This window comes from Syngnathus floridae, chromosome 8 (genome assembly GCF_059516105.1).
Source record: "Syngnathus floridae isolate MCC-2025c chromosome 8, RoL_Sflo_1.0, whole genome shotgun sequence".
In the NCBI taxonomy this organism is placed as follows: Eukaryota; Metazoa; Chordata; class Actinopteri; order Syngnathiformes; family Syngnathidae; genus Syngnathus; species Syngnathus floridae.
In genome coordinates this window covers 7,751,921-7,775,932 of record NC_142420.1, presented here as the reverse complement: position 1 = coordinate 7,775,932, position 24,012 = coordinate 7,751,921, and the positions used below count along the sequence as shown (strand labels likewise).

The window sequence follows — 24,012 nt, the reverse complement described above, 5'->3', positions numbered from 1 at the left end:
CGTTCTGGCACTTGTCCCCGAAGAATAACTCTTCTCAATAAGGCCGCAGAGTGACTTTATGTTTTCTGCATGTGCGGACTTTAAATTTCGGCTCACGTGACCCATTGCTCCCGAGTCTTTGCTCCTCTCGGGTTCTGATTATTTCTGCTTCCCCTTTGCCCCATCACACTCCTGTCTTTTCCGAGCCAGAGGCCTCCCTCTCCATCTCGGGCTGTCTCGCTTCATCTTTTCTCCTCCGTCTCCACATCAATAGCTCTCAATCTCATTCCTTCCCCCAGCAAACAGAGTGACCCTTCAGTCCTCTGTCACCCCCTCTGGCTTCAGCCTCTTCGTCGTGGCTCTCGACTCACTCTCACATCTGTGGGTAAACATGACCAACGCTTCGATTACCCTCTTGGCATTTTGTCATTATTATGCCCTCCCCGAACTCTCCTCCGTGGCGCTAACCCATCCTGCGATGACAAACACTTCCATCAGTCGTCCATACTTCGCTGCCTCCTTCCTGCCCCTTCAGTGTTTAGTGTCATCCGTCTTTTCCCATTCCAGATAAGATGTCCGCCCCCAAACATCTATCATTTCACTTAACAGCGCATCCTGCCATCGAAGGCATAAACATTTTGGTTGACATTCAGCAAATCAGCCTTCAAATTGTATGCTCGTGCACCCGGACGCCGTTATTGTGCTCGTTTATACTTTGGATCGGAATGGACGGCGCCATTAATGACAAGAGAGCCAAACGCTGCAGCGAGCAATTATTATAACGTGACTGCTTTGCTTTGCAATTACATCAACGGGGGGGACACTGGCTGGTGGCCACTCGGTTTAGCGTCATCGTCCATTTCAATAATGGCAACCAGAAATGTGGAGCTCATATTGGCCTTTGTGCCAATACATTCAGAACCCGAGGGCATTGAAATAGAATTGCGCAATGGAATCAGTTACTGGAAATGATCGCTCTTTGTCTATAGTAGTATGTGAACCTAAAAAGAGGGGGATTACACACAGATATTATTTTTTTTACCCAATCGGTCAAGTAATTTCCACTTTTTGTATTTCCCAACAGTTTGGAAATAGCACTAAATACCTAAAGCCATAAAAGTGCATTCAATTGATTTTGAAGTATTCTCAACATGACAATTCAATTCCATAGTGTCCTACCAAACATGTGCTACAGGACGAGCTGACCTACTTTATTTGGGACAAAAAAGGAGTGTTTTGCTTTAACAAAAGGAAGTCTGGTACAATAAAATGCGAGCTGTCTAAATCGTTGACTCATGGGTTTTCCATCACTAGCAAGGAACAGATGCGGGCCGTACATCACGCATTAAACACCCTTTTGTTAAAAAAAAAAAAAAAAAGGTGACTGACATTACCAGAACATCTGCAGCATGAGATGTAATACAGCTTGTGTGTGTGTGTGTCTGTGTACTAGATTAGGTGTCCAATATATGAGGTGGTTTGCTTGATGAAAACCTGCAATTTGCCCAAATTAAAATGGCTGCTCTGACCCCTTCGCAATAAGCGAGAGTCATTCATCATTTCTGCGGCCATGGACTCTTTTCGCTAACGTGGAAAAGGAGTGCACCCAGAAGAGCTTTATGAGCTCACTCTCCCAGCCAAATTCTGTTTGATAAAAAGTTCTGGGAGATAAGCTAAGCCTGTGCATGCCTGTGTGTGTGTGCATGTGTGTGTTTGAGGGGGGTTGAAAAGTAATTGTCCCATTAGATTGCTTATTAAGCTATCTGTTTCTCATCAAACCCCACCTCTCTAAACATTTCCTGCAACCGACAAAAGAAGTATGTTTATAGCAACAATGATAATGGGTGTTCTTGCATTTGAACGGTGTACAGCAGCACATGTGCGCTTTAATAATCGTGCAACAATAAATGTGCATCAATAGAATTGTTTCAAAACAGTGATTAAAAAAAGGAAAATAATTGCAGATGGTAGCTAGTGGAGTACTGTGGAGGTTTCCTCCATGAAATCAATGGGAGAAGAGAAGGGCAGGCAGACTAAATGTTATGTAACATAATTTATATTATTTATGTATTAATATTAACTTCCGTGTCACTGCTTTTGGAATTACTTACGTGTTTCTCATGGTTTGCCAGCATGAACACGGACATATCAGATGTGTGTCAGTTGAAATCTACAAGGGAAAAAAAAGGTTACAGGCGTTAAATCTGAACTGGGGACTTGTGAATCTATCCAAAGATTTATTTGTATCAATACATGAAAATCAGTCATGTCCATATATGTCATAGGTTATAATATAAAGCGCACATGCTCACTAAGTAATCACACATGGAGATGAGTGCACCACTGTCAAGGCGAATGTAAAGCCATATTATTATTTTATAGTTGATATATTAATATTTAAATACTTGTTTTCGATTATTAATGAATTCGCCATTAAAAGTGAGAGGCTCATTTCATGTGTTGAAAGGTACCTTGTGGTCTATTTATTTATTTATTTTAAACCTCAAGCATGATATTGAGATGCTGGGAGATACAAAACTTTTACGCGGCATTAAATTTCTAAGATGCATTTTACGCTGGACATTTTGCACGTGAAGCCAGATCCTGCAAATTCAGTATGAAGTAAATGTTTGCATGAGTTATGGTAAGTTTTTAACATTTGCTTTGCTTGTAACGCTTAGCCTGCACAAGAAAACATTTTTAAAGAAATTAATAGAAGTTTACAGAGCGTATTGTTTGTTTTAATCGTGTATGTAGCACAGCGTAATACCTTTTGAACTTGGTCCTACCAAATTGAAATACGTCCGGGACAGCCGCAGGACTCTGCGCAATGCATTCTGGGTTTTGTAGTCTTTACAATAGTCAGAGGGTGCGCACGCTTATGCAACCACATCTGAGTTCTGTTTATTGCAGTATTTATGGTTCATTCGAGTTGTACAGGTTATAGATCACATTAATGGTGGGCTAATTTTGGATATAATTTTGGTCTCATTCCTCAAATCTGACATTTGACCAGGGGTGTTCTGATTTTTCATACCCACTTGTATATCCAAACAAGCCTCGAGGTAAAAAAATAAATAAATAATGATAATAATAACCCGACCAAATTCAATACTGTCTCATTCTGGCAAACACCTCATTAATCATAGAGTAAGCCAGATATAGCTGATTAAATATTCATATCCCATTTTTTGTATTGTACCGCGCTTGAAATAAGCTCACAAGGTAATACTCAATTGGTGCACACTAAGTTATGTGGGCTGTTTCCCTCAGGCCACATCTACCATCTCCTCACATCCCCGATGCAGAGCAGCTCTTTCAAGGCTCCCTTTATTATTCCGCTTTTCTCTCCAGATCTGTGTTTGTGTGTGTCAAAGCGGGTGTTGCAGAAATGCTTTATGGCTTCTCTTGCAACATTGACCTTTGCAGCAACCGGGCTCACCCGCTCTTCAGATGATATACTGGTCGTGCATAGAGACGTGTGTGTGTCCATGGCGCTCGTGTTTTGCTCACATGTGACTGCCATGATGAACGGGCAGCAACATTCTATCCCACCAGCAATCATTAACTTTGATGCACAGGCGGACGTTATTAGGTACGCTCGGCCGCGTGATTTACTTATCGCAAAGAGAACAGAGGAGCTACCGTAATGAACTTCAAGTGGATCCGAGGCACGTCTCTCCGCTGCGGGGGCAGAGGAGGTAAATACTACGCTCGGAACTGCAACGATTAATGTAATGATGTACGTGACGTTTCCCCGACTCACTTGCAGATGCAAGCTGAATATCCGCAGGCACGACGGACGGAGGAGGAAGAGGAGGAGAGAAGATGAAGAGAGCAGTTTGAGGAGATGGAGGAGAAAGAGACGAGGAGGTAGTAGAGGATGGGAAGGGAAGGAGAGCAATTATTGGCTTCTGCTGCAGCCAACTCTGATGTTTTGACAGTCAGCCACTGCTGGAGGGAGACGGGCCAAGTGCTGATGATGATGAATGATGACACTGAGGCTGGAGAGATTCACACAGTCTTTACAGTCTTTTATTGGTGAAGATACAGTATGGAGAGCCACAGGGTATCCTTACAGGCCCATCGGGATTCCATATAGCCTCGCTTTTGACTTCTTGAGAGTCTGAACTAAGCAAATTTTCATGTTGGGATAAGCCAAAATATGGGAAAATAGAGGAGAGAGAGCAGGAGCATGTTGCCAAGCAAAGTGCAGTGACATCTACACATATATATGCACTTCTGTGTCTAAATAGTTTAGAAGGGGCCAAAACTTTTGCAAATAAATCTCTATAATTTATCATAAATCAACACAATAGAAATCACACTGCATATACCCATCACAAGAATCCCTGCAATAATTCTTTTTTTTTTCCTGGTTATTGTGCACTTGTTGCTAGGCAGGACAAATAACTTGAACGTCATAGACCAGTGATTGTCAAAGTGTGGTCCAAGTAGCACTAATGGTGCATGAAAGACTGAATTTAAAAAATAAATATTAACATTTAAAATTTTCCAATATGATAAGAATGAAGCATGTAGTTATAAATACGGCCCATTTAACCTTTTAATCCAGTAGGGTAATTTTTTTTTTTTTACCTTAACTAAAGTGCCTTTTTTAAACTAAAAGCAATGTAATGGTTAATATTATTATCGTTTACATTAATGTTAACACTGCCCGGTGTTAACACAAAATATTATTTATGTGTAATTTGTAGTCATCTAACATGTTTTGTCAGTGTGCGTTATTGGTGACGTGTTACTTGTTATGTACTGGGAAACAAAATACAAGAAAATCACAGAATACAATGTATTGCCCTCGCAAGCAATCAAGTGGAATCAACAAGGTTCAAAAGGGGAACTGGTGGATGAACATGACGATAAACACGTACGTCGGTTACTAAGGCGACCTTGTGTTGAACACTCTTGAAATAGGCCTTTCTTGCCTTTGAGAAATAATCCCAGTAATGCACGGTGCAAATTGTTCTTGGGAGAGCTCTGACAAGGAAAATGTGACCTTTGAACAGAGCTACCTTAATCATACTGGGCTTGATTGCCTTCAAACTTAACATGGATCTCACAAATCCTGGTATGACCTTCTGCCATGCACATGTGAGGAAAAAAGACAAAATCAATTGACTTTTAAATTAGGTTAGAATTGAGACCTGGGCTAAACAAGGACAAAACCTAAATATATGTTTAATTATTAATTATACAGTCAAGTATCCCTATGATGACATGGACCTGATCGCTCCAAAAACAATCAGACTCTGCCCTCTTGAGGCACACAGTGTCAACTACAACATTCTTCCGGTTCCAAATGAAAAAGTCCACCAGTGATTTTTTTTTTCCCTACCTTGTGTCTTCTTTGCAGCCGCAGAAAGGGAATGTCCCACAACATGGCTGAAGCCAAGGTCTCCAGAGAATCTTGTCCCAAGTCATCTGGTTTGGTTGTTTGTCCACCAAGGAGAGCTGATGAGTGTGCATCGCTTCGGTTATTCGATGGAGGACATCTGCGTAGCGAGGCTCTGTTTCGGGGCCCAGCGGGTGCGACTCTGAGGGGTCTCGGAGAAGATCATAGAGCAGCGGAGGGTCATGTCGTGTCACGTGTTCTCCGTGACACGAGCATATGCCCGTGTCATAGCATCCCACAGCTCCCGGGGGGGAAAACTTTGGTGTGACAAAGTGCACCTTGAAGATGGAGTCGCCTGAGTAAAATACACACATATCAGAATGTGGCAATATGCAAGATATGTACGGTGATGAGAAGAGTAATTCTTTTTGAACGTACTGTCTGGTGGGTGCCAGCGTGCTGCGTGTAAGTGGCTGCCACAGTAATGGAACATAAACTCATGCGCCGATCGAGTCACCTTGCCCTCCAACAGCGGCATGAGGTTGTGACCATCTAACGGCCTTTAATTGAAACTCACATGAGTATAGTTTTGGTTAAGTGAATCATCAAGTTATGGATTAAAAAAAAGATCAGCAAGACCTGTCGGGTTGGGTGTCTCCAGCCAGATGTTTCAGGGTGGGGTAGAGATCCATGAGGCTGGTGGGCTCGTCCACCACTCTCCCAGCTGCCAGTCTGCCTGGCCAGCGGAAGATGCCGGGAACCCTGATGCCGCCTTCCCAGCCCCCCATGGATTTCCCACCTTGACAGGTTGAAATTCAGAAAGGTTAAACGAAAGGAGACATTTTTTTTCTTCAATTGATTTTATTCTTGTACTAACTGTAAAATGTTTTTTTTTCATTAAGCATTAACTGGGGGTGACCATTAAAGTGTAAAAATTGTACTTAAAACATCTTCATAAAATCACCGATCTTGTTGGATGAACAAATACAAATAAAAAAAAATAGGAGCCTTATGTTGCATTTACAGTTGACGTAAGGCATGTGAGAGGTGCCAAATACCTCGAAAAATGCCGTTCCAACCTCCTCCCTGGCCAATCAGAGGATGAGAACTCTCAATGTGCCCTCCGTGGTCTGACGTAAAGTACATCAGAGTGTCGTTAGCCAGGCCCAACGAGTCCACCGTTTTGGTTAGCTCACCTGCATAAACACAACAGTACTAGTTATTATTTATGTATCATGACCTTATGATTTCACAACAATTTTTCCTGAGTTAATATACATAAACACGGTGTACCAATTAAGGCAAGTTAGCTGCTAAAATTAGATATGGCTTTCTTAACTCCACTTGTTGGGGCTTTTCCTTCTTTTGGAATTTGTTTCACAAAAGCATAAAATGCAGCTCTTGATCTAAGATATTATTTTGTAGATAATCTTTTCAGAATATTATTTGGTCAAATTCCAAATTTTGCAACTGTTTCATTGAAACTCGCTTACCGACGAGCCAGTCCATCTCTTCCACATCGTCACCGTAGCGACCGTGGCGGCTTCTGCCCGCGAAAGCCGGCGAGTTGAAAAGCGGCGTGTGGACGTGAGCCAGGGAGAAAAACAGAAGGAACGGATGATCGGTATTCCTGAAGAGGAGAAAAGGAGATAAGATATCGTTGGACAATCCGCACTGATAATAAAAACTGATTGTCGTTGACTCCCCCCTTTGTTAAGAGAAGCTTTAGCAAGTTAATAAATAACATCTACTTACACTAACGACTCAACCTGAAACTGAACTCTAATGAGTGTGAATTATTTTGAGACAAGCAAACTTGTTACGCATCTCTTGCACTTAACAAAGCAATTAATTGATAGTGCTGTTTGTAGATGAGGATACTAATGTATTACTGCATAGACATCGTTATACTTTTTTTTTTTTTATTCCCATGATGCTTTGTATCAGATAAGGAGTCTGAGTCGAGAGCCAATTAAAATGAAAGACTTGGACTTTGGTTTAAAATAAATTTGATTGAGACATTCCCACTAGCTTATCTATGTTCCCAAATTGTGTACTAGAATGTCTTTCCAGTGTTCTAACCTCTCGATGAAGTTCTGCGCTTCCGTCAGCAACCTGAGAGGCAGAGTCTCCAGCGTCATGGGCTGTTCCACCACCTCCTGGTCCCTCATAATGATGCAGTTCCACCTGGGCAGTAGTCCGAAGACAGCGTACCACATCGCAATCAGAAGGAAGCCAACCAAGAGGAGCGCCACTGAGAGCCACGGATTGATGTCGATAAGGCCGCAAGCTCGAACACACATCTGTGTTCAGACACAAGTCATTACTTTGAGTTGACACAATTGCAATTAAAGTGATGCTTTGGATCCAAACCTCCTCACCAGTGTGAAAAGACCAACCATGAGCAACACAGAGATCTTTTGGAACTTGTGTTGCAGGTGTTTCAAAATGTCCGTCTCCATGCCAGGAGCGCAGTCATTAAAGAAGGTTAAAGGCAAGCCGTAGAAGAAACTGAAACTGTGCTGATTGGGGTGATGACAGTGATCCCCTCTTTGCTCACAGCTCAGGCCGAGGTGCCATTTACCTGTATTGGATGCAGAGTACATGACAGTGATCGAGTAAAAAGAACAAGAAAAAATGAAGTTCAAATTTAGCATGCATGCAGTCCACTATTTGAAAACCAAAGTACATAGTTTTTCACTTGAATAAATAGTTCTTCACTGGAAGCAATGCACTCATAGACCACTAGGGCTTGCTCATAGAGTAGATTTTAGAGGAAGTAGGCCAAATAAATAAGTCCTCACCAACTAGGCCAGTGGTATATCCTTGTTGCTGCAGCCTCTTGGCAAAAGTTGTCTCCCCGGGTGGCAGCCCGCCCGAACCCCCCAGGAACAGATTAACCTGTACCGCACCTGCCCCCGCCATCCCTGAAAAGAAGCTGCATGAAGACAAACAGCACAAGTCAAGTTATGAAGTCATTAAGAGACCTGAGCGGATAGCGTAGCGCCCCGTCATGAATGCCGCCCGGCTCGGTGTGCACAGTGGGGCAGCCGCGATGTGCTGAGTCAGCTTCACCCCCTCAGAGGCCAGCTTGTCTATATTGGGGGTCCTGCAGGGGCACACAAGGGATAACAACAGGAAGCTGTTAACACGTACTTATCCACAGATGTGCACTAATTTGTACTGACCTGATGGTGTTGTTACCATAGCAACCCACGTCACCAATTCCCAAGTCATCCACCATCACTAAAATTATGTTGGGCTTTTTGATGCGCTCCTGCCCTATGACGTCACTCGCGAGCGTCAGGAACAGGACAGCAAGCAAGGAGGACCTTTATGGTATAATTCATTGCTAATTTAATCTTTGGTTAAAAAAAAATGTTTTAAATACCAATATTATGACGAACAAATCAATGCATGTCGCATATTCAGACTTTAAATATAAATGTACTTTACGATCTTAAGGTTCATGCACTCATAACGAATGTAAATGCAAATAAATGTTGATGTTGAAAAGAGAGAGCGACAATGTGCGTTCCATTCTACTACTATTTGTTTTTTTATTAACTTACCACATCGCTGCGAAAGTCAGGTGATCTCTGCACTCTGAAACAAGCACTGCCGTAAAGCAAATTTTTCTGCCGTAACTATAAAAGCGGACGTGCGTGGCACGAACGGAGGCGTGGAATCTGCTAACTTTAAATGGTAGATTCAAAACACTGGTAAAAAATAAATAAATACCAATTTAAATCAGGAATGCAAGTCAACTTTCCTTTTTGTGCTGATCCTACCTTCGTTTTTTCTCTTATGCATTAGGTTGAAATAGTATTCCAATATAACAATAATATAAAAAAATACATCAATATCTAATCAAAAATACATTAAAGATGACCTGTATCTATTTTTGATTAAGGTTTGATTTCACCAGTATAATTTAATCTATAAAAGGCTTCATAAAAAATGGCAGCTATACTTAAGGACCTTTTCACTTGCCATCTGTGTACTCAATGTACATTCATCACAAATTAACAATAGAATGCAACTGACAATGCATTAGAGGGCTTGTTTTTGCCAAAATTTGAATATTAAGGCAATCAAATATATCTTCAAAAGTTGTTGTGAAATATAATTGTTACATTTAATGTTTTTGTTTCAGATACGCAAATATTGTTTTTTTTTAAATGGCATAACTTACATGAGGGTGGGGTCGGTCAAGCAAATAGTATTTTAATTGGAAGGCCATGAATGTTGTCAGTGTGCAGATGCCTCTCTAAATACCTGACATGTTGAACATTTCATGTCACACATTACTCACCCACTTGTCATTTTTTTCTCACTTCCTCCCTGCAATTTATGACTTACCTAACATCCAACAGATACTGACAAAGTAATTGACACATGCAGCTGAATGAATAAAGAAAGACTGACAGGCCAACTCCCACCGAAACTGCTTGTTTAATTCAACTTTTCAACATTATTTACACCACAAGTGCTTGATGACGAACATGAAGTCTACAATTTCTACAATAAAAAAACACACTGAATAGCCTTAGAAAAGAAATGATATGTCTCAATATTTTTAAAGGAAATTTGAGATTTGTGTTCATAACCTTGTTGCTTCTCATAATCAAGATAATCAAGATGTGCTTATAAGGCAGGAGCGGTCCACTGATGATGTAATACTAAAGCCAAATGTTTTTGCTTGACAGCTTGAAAAAAACATTTTGGCCTGTAGTTTTGTTCAAAATGTATCATTAGAATTTAGGGATGGGCTTAATCAATTCACTGATCATTGGGAATTGAAAATTAAAGGAGGAATTTGCTATAATGCAGTAAGATTCAAATATAACCTTTCTTAAGTTACTTCTCCCTTTGCCCTTTCGAATCTATGATCGAAGACATGCCTCGAGCATGAGACATGCCACCGTACATAACGTGCACTGTATACAAGTAGTCGCGGCTGCTACATTGATAGCGTGACTTGTGTAGGACGGAGTGTTGCAAGACTGGTGTAATTTTTTTTCAACACAACATTCAATTAAAAACCAAATGAGGTCCCCCCCCACAGCAAAATGATTAACAGCTCTTGGTCACACCTTGTGTCTACAGTATATCTCAGTTTAAGTCAGTTTGAAAATAATTTAAATACAATAAACACAATTAGATGTGTTACCCATTTGATGATTAGGAAATGTACTGAAATTAGCCCATCCCTTGTTATTGCAATTTTAATCAAGGTATTTTACACTTTGACAGGGCAATCTGCAGCCGTCCAGCTCATTCATCGTCATTAATATTCTTCCGATATTACAAATAATTGTGGCTAGACTGTTAGTCACAGCCTCTGTCATGTATAGCATTTGAGCTGCGTGGCATTCTTATTTTTTTTAATTTCTATTCAACCATTAAGCAGCAAACAAGATTTAAAGGGAACACAGCAACTGTAAGGCAACAGAAAAAAAAAGACATTCAGATGTTAGCAGTTTGTGCTACGATACTAAGTAAATCATTAACATCGCAGCACCTCATTTTTAGGCCAGTTTCCACAATAACAATCACTAAAGATGCTACACGCTATTCAAAAACAATCAGTCTGAGGCACCTCACTAAACACAATGGAGAGGATTTACATTGAAAAAAAAGGTGATTATTAGAGAAAAAGACAGCTGGCTTGAACAGAATAAAGAGCTACATATAATTATGTGTTATAGGTAGCAGACATTGTACAATGCACTCACAAGCCACAAGATTAGCTGGACGTGATTTAAATTTGGGTATAAAAATGTGACTTTAATTTGAAATTCTTTTTTCCTGCTCAAAATGGTACAACGTTGATTTTAAATGGCAATTAAAGTAAATATTTCTCACGCTGAAGACTCCACTGTGTTGGTGAACCTTTTAAATTGTGGCTTGTGAGAACATAAAAGGATACTTTGAGCCATTAAAATGAGCATCTCGATAAAGAGTGGATGTTCTGGAGACATTCAGTGCGTCTGTACACGGGACAAGCCAGACTGGGACAGTGAAAGGCACTCAACTGACAGCATCTAAGTACAAATCTCACAGTGACACTTGGCTTCAGCCACTAAAATGTGATATGGACTTTTGAATAGCTCCTAAAGTACACCTAAGTGAGTAAATGTATTGGGACACAAATCCACGCAATGGAAAGTGTTTCAATGATGACAGCCGCCTTTTTTTTCATTGTCCATCAATCCACAATCCTCAATCACTTGTGCCAAACATCTTGGTTCGAACTTAAATCAGCCTTGATACTGATGCTCCTTGTAGGCACGGTTCCCAAAGTCAGCTAAATAAGGGTCGCGAATAGGGATTAATTCATGTTTTTGTTTTTATCATTAGTTTATTTACAGTATTTTATACCTCAAGACAAGAATTTCCTGACTTAATTGCCTATTCTAATCTCTTTAACAGATTCCCACACATCATGAGAACTTCCCACTTTCCATCCACTGACGACTTCAATTGCTATACAGATGCAAGTCCACTCTGCACACACATACTGATAATATTTAGATTTTTTTTTTTGCACCCCAATCGCTGATCTTTATGTGGTAGAAAGCACACGCACGCCACTTAACGTTTTTTTTTTTTTTTAAATCAATTTGTTGGGGTTGTATTTAAATTATTAATTATTATGTCATTTCAACTGTGTGTAAATCGTGGCTGGTTTTAAATAGTTAAACCCTGTCAACGTACAATAATAAAATTGACATGAAAAAAGAGATCAATCACAGTGTTGTTGTTTTTTTTCAATTCCTATAAATGAATGGATGTGTGTCAGTAAAGTTATAAAAAGTATTTCGGCCATGAGAAGTTTGGACAAACAAATGTCTGGCCAATTGTCATTGCTAATCAAATTGCTTTGTTGCTTTACCCACATACTATGCTAAGGAATACACACGTATGCACGCACAAACACACACACACACACACACACACACAGCCCCAAATGGGGGCCTCACAGTAATGCGCCTCCACAGTGGATAAAGCCTCAGATCAGTGAGCTTGCCACTTTGCTTGACTGGTTGGCCCTAGTCGTGTCACGTGATCAGCTCTGCTCTACGAAGATTTCAGCAGGTTGCTAAGAACTACAAAAAGAACCCATAGAAAATTTAATAATAAATAATTAGGTGTGTGTGTATGTGTGTGTGAGCATCTGTCGTACCTTGAGGGTCCGACTGAGCCTCGCCTGCGTCGGCCTTGCGTGCGGCCTCGGGGTCTTCCTCTGAATGATGTCACATGTCATTGAAAAAAACTGTTAGCCAATCAAATGCCTTCTCATTGGGACACATCACTTCCAAATGAACGTTTGATTTCTGAAATGAAATATTTACTCCACTTGCAATTGCCTTAATTCTGATCAATTGTGCATATCATGAATGTTAGACAAAAATCTTGCAAGTCCAAATATGGTCAGTTTGATATTTTTTCTTGGACACACCAACTGTGTGAGAAATGTCATTTTGTCTTTCTTTTGTTGTGTGTATGCTAGTAACCTTTGCAACCATACTGGATGCTTTGTTCATGTTGACAGTAAATAAGGTTGCTGAATTGACATTATTTAATCAATGTGTGTCTCTGTACTGACGGTGGGAACAGATTTTTTTTCCACCTGACTATGCGGAAAATACCTTGTTGCCAATCAAAACACACTCATATTTTTTTGTGGAATTTTACATTGTAGCTCAGGTGTTCCTAATGTTGAGGCCAGTACATCTATTGGGTGATAATTGCAGTCAAGAATATCCGTACCATGCAAATTCTTGAAGCAGAGTTTCTTCCTGTGGTAGGTATAGTATGCAGTGCCCGCTCCCGCAACGGCAACACCCACCGCACACAAAATTGCCGCCAAGGAGCCCGAGCCGGATTCTAAAAGCCACAAACAAATACATTCAAAAAACGATCATTGCAGTCTTTCCGGTTTGTTTGTGTAGTCATTTGTGCAGAAGAAAACCAAATGTTCCAAAAAAAATAGAACTGAATATGTTTGCTGATATTTTTAACAATTAAAACGCTAACAGTCCATTACCTTGCTTATGATGTAATTATCACTCATCAAAACAGCATCGACCTGGTTACCATGACAACCCTGATCCGAACAATTTTCATGCCGAGTCATACACAGCCTTTATCTAATACCTCGCAGAGTCTATGCAACAGACTCAATATTAAAACGATATTAATTGGGCTTATTGTTTTAAATAAGTGATTTTTGTTGCTAAGTCGATATAATGGCAGGATGTCGTGCCGCCATGACGGCGAGGAAGGATGTCGGCCGGGTGGAAGGTGGGGGAAGTGAGGGAATGAAACAAAGGAATAAAAAAAACGGCCATTCAAACAGTTTGACATGAGGAGTCAGATATTAAGTTGTAAATTCATGTGGGAGTGCTATGAGTCACAACCCACGGATGACACATCTCTGATACAGAGCGATACTGAAGGTGTAGGCGTGCCTATTTTCTTTTAAAACCTTACGGCCCGATTGAAAAAAGCCGTTTCTAAAAGCCATTTACAAAACATGACAAACTTAGGTACATGACAACAACGTCTATCTCGCTATCCCTTTCGCAGAGACATCGTGTAGCAAAATGACAAACATCACTGCCGGAAGAAATTTCTTCTCTTCTTTCAGACAAGCTCACCACGCTGGTACCAAAACGGTTTATGCTGGCTCTAGTTTCTGTGCTTGCTTCAACATGCTTAAGGGAAAGTGTAGGCTTAAATTTCTTTAGTGATAAGCGAGACTGTGGGTTGCACAATTTGCACACAGGTATTTGATCTATCTGGGAAAAACATCTTGCTGATTTATTATTGGAAAGATTGATTAAAATCAGTAAATCAGATGGTGATTTTGTTGGGCTCTGACTGAGATTGCTTAACGCTGTTGTCTGACAATAAAAAAAAAAAAAGGAAATTAAAAAAATGAGGAAGTGTCGGTATACAGGTGGTTGGTTATGTTCACAGGTACACAAAAGAAGGGAACTTACCTTCAGCATCAGCAGCTGACGGAAATAATGGAAAGAAAAGAGACAAAATTTAGAACACTAGAATGGAAGTTAGTGGTTTTAAAATGGTGCTTAAAACGTTGGTAGTGGGCAGAAATGAATGCAAATAAAAGGTAATGAACATTTTGCCCATAAAGTGGGCACAATGACGCACCCGCATCTAAAATCATCTTTTGCCATTCAAATGAATGGAAAAATCATTAATTCGTTCCAGTGCACCAAAAAGAATAGAAAAAAAATCACATTACTCATAATTTAACTTTTTTTTGCTTGCAACTGAAGAAAAAAAATGGTCTGTGTGACAACTTGTAGCTAAAAAAACTGAAGTTGGGCCACTCATAAGTCAAAGTACCATTCGGGGGGGACCCAATACTTTTGTCCCTACACTTCAAACGATGGGGGACTGCTTACCTCCTCCTGTGGCTTCAGCAACATGTGCTACGGAGAAGGGAAAAAAAAATGTTAGTGGGAGGCTTAAAGCGAAAAATTCAAGAGCTGGTTTTGTCTTTGTGTATACATGTGTCGTCATGACTGCCTTCGTAACTGCTTCAACTTGTCCCACAAAGCCACTAATGACAGAGTACACGTAAGGAGTGCCTCCCACTCGATTATAATGATTAAACTGACCTGGATGACTCAGCTTTCAGGTGGAGAATAAAAGGAAAAAAAACAAAACAATTTGCTCTCACATTATTGTCAAAACAAAGGAAAAGCACTGTGTGGAAACCATTACAAAGACGGACTATACAGTGTGATGCCCGATAGGAACTTTTTGAAACGGACAAATATGCCTCAAGTCATTTTAACATCTTTCTCTTCCCACAAGATTTAAGATACTAACCCACTGATCCGGCACTCTTGCTCCTCCCCGAATGGGCTGGCGTGTCCTGCGCGTCGCTTTGTGACAAAGCATCTTCCAAGTTCAAGCCTCCATCTGACAAAACACAAATAAATGGTGAGCGAAACGCCAAATTAATCCCCGCAGGTCACTTTTCATCCATCTCCACCCAAGTGGGATATCATCCAGATGTTCTCCCCGACCCAGACAAGACGATGGCGTATCTTCCCACCGTTCCTATAGCAACCTCACCCGTCCGTCATCATGTCATTTCCCCCCATGGCTTTAAATAAAAGCCTCGCAGCAAAGGGCGTGATTGTGTGAACTGGTGATGACATGGATTTTAGGAGATTATCTGACAGCAACAATACTTTATGCGCTCCGCTCGGTGCTCTTTGGGGAAAACCCTGCAAGATTTATACAGCTTGCTCAGGGAAGGTCAGGGTAGCGTCGGCTATATTATTTACGGTTTGTGTTTATTTAGTTTCGGTTTCATGCAGTGAATCCCGATTGTGAATGAAAGACGACTTGCTTTTGGGGATAATTGTTAAAACAGATATTCTCAATCTCATGAGTTAATGTCCATCTTGTAATGCAATATAGAATATATCTAAGTTGGCAAAAAAAAATGGAGGTATGAAGTTACAGATAAAGGTTTCCGGTAAAAATAGTTTGCAATTAAAAAAAAAAAAGGCATTTGTTAAAAAAACGGCATGATCTGACAGTAGTGGGAAAAAGTTTCGACCTTGGAAAAGAGTTCTACTGTTGGTTATTTCTTAGGAGAGATAATTAATCATTCTAAATTATGCACAAATAGAGGATCAAGCAGCTCCACAATATTGTTATTCATGATTGACAAAAAGGAAGATATTCAATCAGGGAGAAAAAAGCACTGAGCTAATATTTAACAGATGAATAATGGCTGAAGAGAGGACAAGGTGTGGAATTTAAAAAAAAAGCAGCAGATGAAAAATGGGCAGGAAAAACACACTCGTCCCGAAAAATGAAGGGCGATACCTCAAACGTGATTAAGACGCACTGAGGTCATTTGGAAGGTTTCATGCTTGCAACATAACCACTCGGAATTCAAGGTAAATTAAACCACAAGCCGCCCACCTCACAACCTGTCAAGGTAATTTGTGTTACAGACAAAACCTCCCAAAATTATGTTTCAAATTAATGTGCTGACACAACAGGGAGTTGCCGTCCAATATGAAACGGGAGATCGCACGGGAACGGGATGTGTCAAAATGAACGATTGCGCAACATTTTTGACTTATTCCACGGATATTCACGTTACGCGGTGATGCAAAAATGCAGTACTTATTCACAGCTCATATGCAATCAACATAAAAAGTTCTTTTTCATTCGTTTTCAGCTAAGATACCATATTTTGCGGTCACGGGGTGAAATAGTGCTTAGCGCGTCTGCCTCACAATTCAGAGGTTCTGGTTTCAAGTCTGGGCTGCGGCTTTCCTGTGTGGACTTTGCATGAACATTTGCAAGCACGATGGCTTCCTCCCACATTCCAAAAAATGTGCATGTTAGATTCATTGAAGACTTAAAAGCAGTTTTTCCTCTGTATGTTATAGTCCCACGATTTGAAAATCTTGGAAAACAAAATATTAGTCCTAAACAATATTCTCACCTGAAGGGACTTGGGGCTTTATATCGGTGCCAGCGTCCACCTCCACTCCCGCGTGAGCTGACTCGTCATGTGGCACAGCTGCATCGGCTCCTGCTGTGCCTTCATCTTCGGAGCCGTGCTGCGAAAATGTTTTATTTATCGTGCGGACTCTCGGAGGGCTGTTAAAGGGGAACTAAACCCACCCGAATTTGCAAGAGTACATTGTATGTGCCAGCAATAGTCAAAATGTCGTCTCACAATCACTAATAATGTGTTCATGCACCAAGAATAAAACAATGAATCACTGTATGGGAAAATCAGGCATGTTCTGCAAAATCGTCATCAAATTCAGAAAATAAAGTTTTGACGCATGTTTGTAATTTGCAGTTGCGGAAAAACTACCAAGACTGCCACTAACTGACCTCATCGTGGGCATGAGTTACATCAGCGCCGGCGCTAGGTTCTTCATCCACATCGGGAATGTCATGAGCAGATTCTGGATCATCTGGACCAGCCGCAGGACCTTCAAGAGCAGATAGCGGGAGGAAGATTTTTTAATTGGCTTGATTTATAAGAATCGAATTTTTGCTTCCATCCATGTATTTCCGACACCGCTGAATTTGTCGAAGGGTCTTGAGGAACGTCAGGCTCGCCAGTCAATTACAAAGCAAATATAAAAACCGTTCACATTCCTAATGACCTTGAGGTGATGGAGTTACTTCTTCAGTAGCTTCTGGTTCCTCTGCTGGTTCTGCTGCAGCCTCTGGTTCTGGTTCAGCAGCTGGTTCTACTGGAGTCTTTGTTTCTGGTTCGTCTGTGGGTTCTGCTCCTGCATCTGGTTCTGGCTCAGCTGCTGGTTCTACTACAGGTTCTGGTTCCTCTGCAGCCTCCGGTTCTTCTTCTGCGTCAGCCTCTTGTTCTGGCTGAGCTGTCACCTCTTGGTCCTCTTCTGGAGCTGCTGGTTCTTCCTCTTCCGGAGCCACCTCTGCTTCTCCTTCGGTAGTTGCTTCTGGTTCTTCATCGGCAGTAGGATCTGCTTGTGATTCTTCTTCTGCGAGATCCTCTGGTTCCGGTTCTGCCTGGGATTCAGCGTCCGGCTGTACTTCCCCTTCAGCTGGAGTTCCTTCTTCCTGTGGTCCAGCTTCAGTTGGCTCCGGTTCTCTTTCTGGTACTAGTTCCTGTATGTAATGGACAGCCAAAGTCTCATTACCTGAGCAATCAATAGACTAATTGATATAATAATCACTTCCATATAATCTATTTGGGACAAGTTATCCAAAATAATATATTGTAAAATATTTGTAGGGTGTAAATGACAATTATCGGTGTGTCTGTTTAGTCTGTTGCAATATCCCAACATGTCCTCACCTCAACAGCCTCGGAGTCTAAATGCTCTACAATTTCGGGCAGCAAGGTTGAATGGACGTCAGCATCCTCTGTTGGGGCCACGTCATCTAATAGAAGGTAAGAAAAAAGCCAAAATAAATGGCAGGCATTTAGTGAAGAGCTGACTTATTGTCAGATGGCAACAATGTGGCTAATTTACACAATATAATATAATATAATATAATATAATATAATATAATATAATATAATATAACATAATATAATTGTGTGAGAGTTAGCAATTTCAAATTGTGATGTATTATTTGTAGTTACAGTAAACAAAAGTTTCTTGATGTTGGCAAAGATATGATTGCCCAGTAGGAACAAAAACTGAATTGTGTTCAACATTAGCATTTCCACTGCGTGTATTTCAAACAAAACAAGACAGCTTGGGATTTGTTTAACCGTTGCATTTGTTGTCCATCTGTTACTTGAAACTTTTGCCTGAAAGGTAAAAAACAGTTTGACCACATTTTGTAACATGCATAACCTCAGTGACACACACACACAGCCGCACCCTGTACTAATGTGTTCCTGCTGCAGCCACAATGGGATGACATCAATCATAGCCAACCTGCCTCCACACCAAAAAAAAAAAAAAAAAAAAGCCTGCATCCACGCTGGCATTGCGAGTGTGCACTAATGAGAAAATAAAAAGACCTTGTCTTTGTTTGGCGCACGCCTGTGCGTCTTTGAGACTGCACTGTGACATTCCCCTGATGTGTGTGAGGAGCTGAGACAGCAAAGCGAGCAAGCCTGATGGGCTTGGAAACATTGGCCAATGCCGTTGGGAAAGATAAACTTTGTCCAAAAAAAAAAATATATATATATATATATGGGAGCACAGTGTCCAAGTGGTTTGCAAGTCTCCAGTGTTTTCTCCAGGTACTTTAGCTGGCTGCCATTTTACAAAAACATCCATGCTATCTTGCTTAAACATTTTAAATTGTTTAACCGTGAGCGAGGTTCTTTGTGAACATGTAATTTGACTGGCGACCAATCCTGGGTGTAGCTCACTTCTCTCCCAAAGTAATCTAGACCACATTGCAGCGGAGGACAAGCAGGCCGCTACATAAAACAGATGTACGGAATATTTTGATTTAGTTCCAATACCATTTGTCATATTTGTCAAGGAAAATGGTTCTTCATCTTCTATTCATTATAGTTTTGTAACACAACGTCTCAATTTGCCAAGTGCATCAGTTGAAGCCCGAAGCTCCCAATGAGATAACCTGGCATGCTCCAATTACAAACACACCTTCACGGATCAACCCGCCCATCAAAAGTTAGGCATAAACAAACCTACTAAACAGGCACAAACACACCTGTGCGTTCATGTGTTTAAAAACACACACAAACAGGCAAAAAGCACACTCGCCTGCATGCTGGGTAAATGTGATAAGAGCAACGTTGGTGTTTTTTTTTTCCTTTCCCTACCTGTCGGCACAGTGCCCACTCTAACGTGAACACAAGCGCTCAATGATTTATTTGAAGAGTCAAGAGGTGGCAGATGCGGACAAGGTTGTAATGGAACTTTTCCAGAACAGGTTGCGACACGTCAGCAGACAGTCTTTCGCTTTAGATTTGGTGAAGCAGCACGTGGTTCATGCCCAAGGTTACTTTGGGCTCTTTGGTGAGACTGTCATGAAATTGACAGTGTTTTGAGCATGTTTAGTGACAGCAGCTACTGTGTTTGTCCATGAAGTACGGAGACAACTGAGTCAATACCGCCAGAAGGTGCGTTTGGGATATTTTTGATTAAACTTCAAAATAATTTTATTATGCTATGTTGTTATGGGCAACATGCCCTGTCAAATATAAATGAAAAGCAAGCAGACAATATACATGCAAGCAGCAAAATATGTAAGCTTGATGACATTTTTGACAAATGTCAGCAAGTTTGGATTTACAATTATATTCCGTTTTACCATTTTATTTGTGTTACTTACAATACTCAATACAATACGCAATTAATAAAGAATTTGCCGACTGAACTGACTTTTCATGATGTCCTAAGGGAAATTTTTTTCAAAATACAAATTAATCTAAAAAAACTTCATTCGATCTTATTAAGATGTATGACAGAGTTGATGATTTAACAACTCTACAAAAAAGCAAAATCTGTTTGTGGTGGCAATTTTAAGAACATTGTGTTCCCATTTATCATTTCCCTTGCTAACTACCCTCGCTGCCCAAAAAAAAAAAAAGAAGGGGGGTGTTCCATTAACACCTCTCCCTCCCTCCCTCTCACTGCTGCCAACATATACATCCACAGGACCAGCCTTAAAGGGAAATTGTTGTGTAACCCTTTCTTCTTGATTCTGTTTTGCATCCGAAGACTTCTCCCCTGCTTCTTTTTCTTTGCTTTTGTCTCCTGAGTTCTGGTTGTTTCCTCGCCACAGCTTTCCCCTGGAGGATTCTGACTCATCTACGTCTCTGCGTGGTCGCACGCGATCCTCTCAGTCCAAACCACATGGCGGTGTCAAACGAAAGCCAACAAAGCCCTCTGACCTTAGAACTGTAATGTGTTAGTTCAAGGTTAATGAATAACATAATGCATCTTTATATTCTGATAATAATTTTGAGCGCAATTATGACATCAAGGATAAACTATTCGGGCCGAGAGGGAAAGGATTTCCGCTGATACAATCTAAAAACAAACTCATCAAAACCTAAACCCTCATTTGCCTTGACAAAAAAAAAAAAGGACATTGATTTATGAGCCAGTTGCAGTCAAATTTAAGTACGCAACACGGCCAGACTCTTTTATAGTGACATCCTGTATGTTTATTTCTTCCGTTACATGTACATATGGCTTGCATTATTTGGGTGCAACCCTGTGCTAAGGGCAATGGAGAAAGCAGAAAAGCGAACAAAGTAAAGCACATTTCACACTCCTCTTTTCAGCTATTTGATGAGGGCGATATGATCCCAATATGGAACGTTTCACCATGGCACCACCATGGGGGTTATTTTCCCTAAATGTTTTGTTCTGTTGCCGTAGGAAGCGGAAGTAATCCTTTAGTCAAACTTTCGCCATCTTGAAACCACAGGTGAGATTTTAATTAAAGGGGAACTCAAGGCAAAACAAAAAAATTACAGTATTCGGATCAATATTGCGTTAGCAGCATCTATTTTGATCGTTATTGATGATTTTGTCCTGTACTGCCCTCTGCTGCCAACTTTAATTGACATCAAAGTGCCTTTAAGCACGCATCGCAAATGACCTGGCTCGGCCAGTTTTTGATCATGTGATGTTCGCAATACCAACACATCCAACCATTTTCTATTACACTCAAGATTGTAAACTAGTCCTTTCTAATTTTATACTGTTCTACATTTATTATACTGTTGAGTAAATGTTTTCCCATGTTTGTCGTTTTCAATTTGCTGAAAAAAAAGGAAACTAATAAAATGTTGAACTACTCAGTACGTTCTTTAGTTTTCAGTATAGATGCTTAAAATCAGCTATTCAAAAATAATGTTGATAATCATAATCCGATGATCTGGGTGGAAAAAATAAACGAGTGAAGAATAGTGTGAGTAATATCACACCGCAAGGTTCTCAGGCGATACAACCACGCATATTTTTGTGCCAAGTATGTCACGCTATTGTTTGTTTGTGAGACACAAAATGCACTTTTCCCGAAGCACACAAATGTCACCAGAGGGCAGTTGTGTAAACACACACCTGGCACACATCATGCAAGCTCACATCGAGGGCTGGGAGGGCAACCCTCCATTTCACTTTTAAGACATGTTCTGTACATCGTCCACACACACGCATATGTTGAGCCGGGGACCCCGAGGGGAGAGGAAGTAAAGTCGTGGGGTGTTTTCTCCAGCTGCTCTGATTACACAGACACTCCCTGCACCTACGTCATTTTTAGAACTTTACATAAGGGATAAAAGGCTAACTAATACACAAAAACAGACGAGCAAGCACTTCTGTTGTTTTGGCGTCAACACACATCGGCGGTTGAGAAAATGGTGTGACGGAACACATATAAGCGTCATCGTGTGTGTCTGTCTGGTGGTTTGGCGGTTAAGTCAAAGGGAACTGGTAGAGATGCATCGCCCAGTGCCCAACATCTCATCAACTATCCAAGCCCACCACACATTAGACTTGCTATCATTTCTTTTTTGGGGACACATATATAAACTAAAAAAAATAGTGAGGCCTGCAATGAGGTTTTTTTTGTCTTCAAATTAGCCTATTTTAGTTGAATTCATAATCTAATAAAAGTTCATCTTTAAATATTAAAGTAGGTTTTGGACAATTTTACAATAATATACTTACCTTAAACAGCTTATACAGGTACACCACTATACAGTACATAGATCCACATTATACATTTAAGGAAATACCATTGTCATTCAAACTGTGAACATTTTTGTAGTGACAGAATTGACTGGCACGCTTGTATTCGATCTGATTCTAACCTATGGGTGTAGCCTATTGAAATGGCCGATGCATCACAAATTGCAAAGAAATTGAATACTTGGCAAAAGATATCTCTGGGGAGAAAATGCAAAGCTTGGTGATGCCATAGAGGCTCCAGATTTCAGCGTTTTTATCTACATATTAATAATTACGCTTACATGTGCAAATATGTCCCTTTGTGACCCTTTGACCCTTCTAAAAATCGAGCCATAAAGTCAATCACAGCAGGTCCACCACATTCCCCATTAATTCATCACCATCATTATCACTTAGTCCCATTAACAGTCTGTGTGCCCCATATTGAGGTTGACTGTCATTCAAAGATAGATAGATAGATAGATAGATAGATAGATAGATAGATAGATAGATAGATAGATAGATAGATAGATAGATAGATAGATAGATAGACAGATAGATAGATAGATAGATAGATAGATAGATAGATAGATAGATAGATAGATAGATAGATAGATAGATAGATAGATAGATAGATAGATAGATAGATAGATAGATAGATAGATAGATAGATAGATAGATAGATAGATAGATAGATAGATAGATAGATAGATAGATAGATAGATAGATAGATAGAAATGATAAAATACCTTGTGTGTTAGCAAGTCCAGCCAACAAGGCTCCGGAGATCAGCAGGATCCACAGGTATGACATCATTGGAACGCAGCTTCCAGCGGTTCGGATGCACCGGGTTGTGGTAGACAATGAGGTGCAGAGGTTCGGAAGGGTGTGTGCGTGTGTGTCTGTGTTCTGGTAGCCGTTTCCAAAAATTCTGCGATGAGCTTCTCCCCTCGCCTTTCTCCTTCTTTTGTCTCGATTGGAAGGAAGAAGGTTCCGGGCTTTATTAGGGTAGGCGGGGCTAGTTTTTTCTCTTCTCAAAATCAGGCGCACCGGGAGGAAGACACCGCACGAGCCGGCCGGCTCCCCGCCCCCCCATCCACCCCTCCACCATGTTAGTTAATGTTATTAAGACCCCTGGCCGTTTTGTAGCCCATAAATTACGCATTCAATTGAGTGTGGTGACAGAAATGTCACACACACATACCTTTGAACAGATTCTAAATGGAAGCATCATTTATAAAAAGAAAAAAGATTTATAAATACATCATGAAATGTTTAATTGAAAATGTCATGCATTAAATGTAGAATTACATCACACAAATGAATGCACCGTTAAATAAAATATATGTCTTATTAATTAAATGTGGAATTAAAATCAATGTATTCTGAAAGGTGGCATCAATTAATTGATTATAGGAAATTTATACATATTTCATTATTTTTTTTCATGGTCCTGCATTGCGTACACATTTATTTTATACATCCAACGAAATCATTCTT

At 40.4% G+C, this 24,012-nt stretch overlaps 2 protein-coding genes and 1 long non-coding RNA gene across 7 annotated transcripts in view; all 3 read right to left on the bottom strand.

The window, feature by feature from the left end:
• Window positions 1-2,825, bottom strand: part of LOC148394321 (uncharacterized) — a 71,992-nt gene extending 69,167 nt beyond the window's left edge. For all 5 annotated transcript variants that reach the window (XR_015859745.1, XR_015859743.1, XR_015859744.1 and 2 more), the window contains exons 1-2: window positions 2,750-2,825; window positions 2,091-2,149 (exon numbers count right to left, since the gene is read on the bottom strand). This is a non-coding gene — a long non-coding RNA (uncharacterized LOC148394321). The remainder of the gene's footprint in view (window positions 1-2,090; window positions 2,150-2,749) is intronic.
• Window positions 2,826-3,988: 1,163 nt separating this feature from the next.
• arsh (arylsulfatase H) lies at window positions 3,989-9,045 on the bottom strand. The gene is made up of 11 exons (XM_088383762.1): window positions 8,905-9,045; window positions 8,521-8,664; window positions 8,320-8,441; window positions 8,137-8,259; window positions 7,714-7,916; window positions 7,415-7,635; window positions 6,826-6,962; window positions 6,391-6,528; window positions 5,972-6,131; window positions 5,771-5,892; window positions 3,989-5,687 (listed from the first exon to the last, which is right to left on the bottom strand). Exons 1-11 carry the CDS (start codon window positions 8,907-8,909, stop codon window positions 5,332-5,334), a joined length of 1,731 nt encoding a protein of 576 aa, XP_088239888.1. The 5' UTR covers window positions 8,910-9,045; the 3' UTR covers window positions 3,989-5,331.
• A 723-nt stretch (window positions 9,046-9,768) lies between these two features.
• LOC148394319 (uncharacterized) lies at window positions 9,769-23,500 on the bottom strand. The gene is made up of 11 exons (XM_088383079.1): window positions 23,262-23,500; window positions 18,195-18,280; window positions 17,527-18,004; window positions 17,249-17,349; window positions 16,848-16,965; window positions 15,203-15,295; window positions 14,773-14,799; window positions 14,344-14,358; window positions 13,109-13,225; window positions 12,522-12,581; window positions 9,769-12,444 (listed from the first exon to the last, which is right to left on the bottom strand). The coding sequence occupies exons 1-11, from the start codon at window positions 23,326-23,328 to the stop codon at window positions 12,416-12,418; spliced, it is 1,191 nt and encodes a 396-aa protein (XP_088239205.1). The 5' UTR covers window positions 23,329-23,500; the 3' UTR covers window positions 9,769-12,415.
• Between the last annotated feature and the right edge of the window lie 512 nt (window positions 23,501-24,012).

Coding starts and splice junctions, on each gene's coding strand:
- arsh (XM_088383762.1), bottom strand. Junction 7,636..7,713: donor TGGTTGGTCTTTTCACACTG/GTGAGGAGGTTT, acceptor GTCTGAACACAG/ATGTGTGTTCGAGCTTGCGG. Junction 6,529..6,825: donor AGAGATGGACTGGCTCGTCG/GTAAGCGAGTTT, acceptor GTGTTTATGCAG/GTGAGCTAACCAAAACGGTG.
- LOC148394319 (XM_088383079.1), bottom strand. CDS start 23,328: ATGATGTCATACCTGTGGATCCTGCTGATCTCCGGAGCCTTGTTGGCT. Junction 17,350..17,526: donor AGTAACTCCATCACCTCAAG/GTCATTAGGAAT, acceptor CTGCTCTTGAAG/GTCCTGCGGCTGGTCCAGAT. Junction 12,582..13,108: donor CTGCTTCAAGAATTTGCATG/GTACGGATATTC, acceptor GACATCATTCAG/AGGAAGACCCCGAGGCCGCA.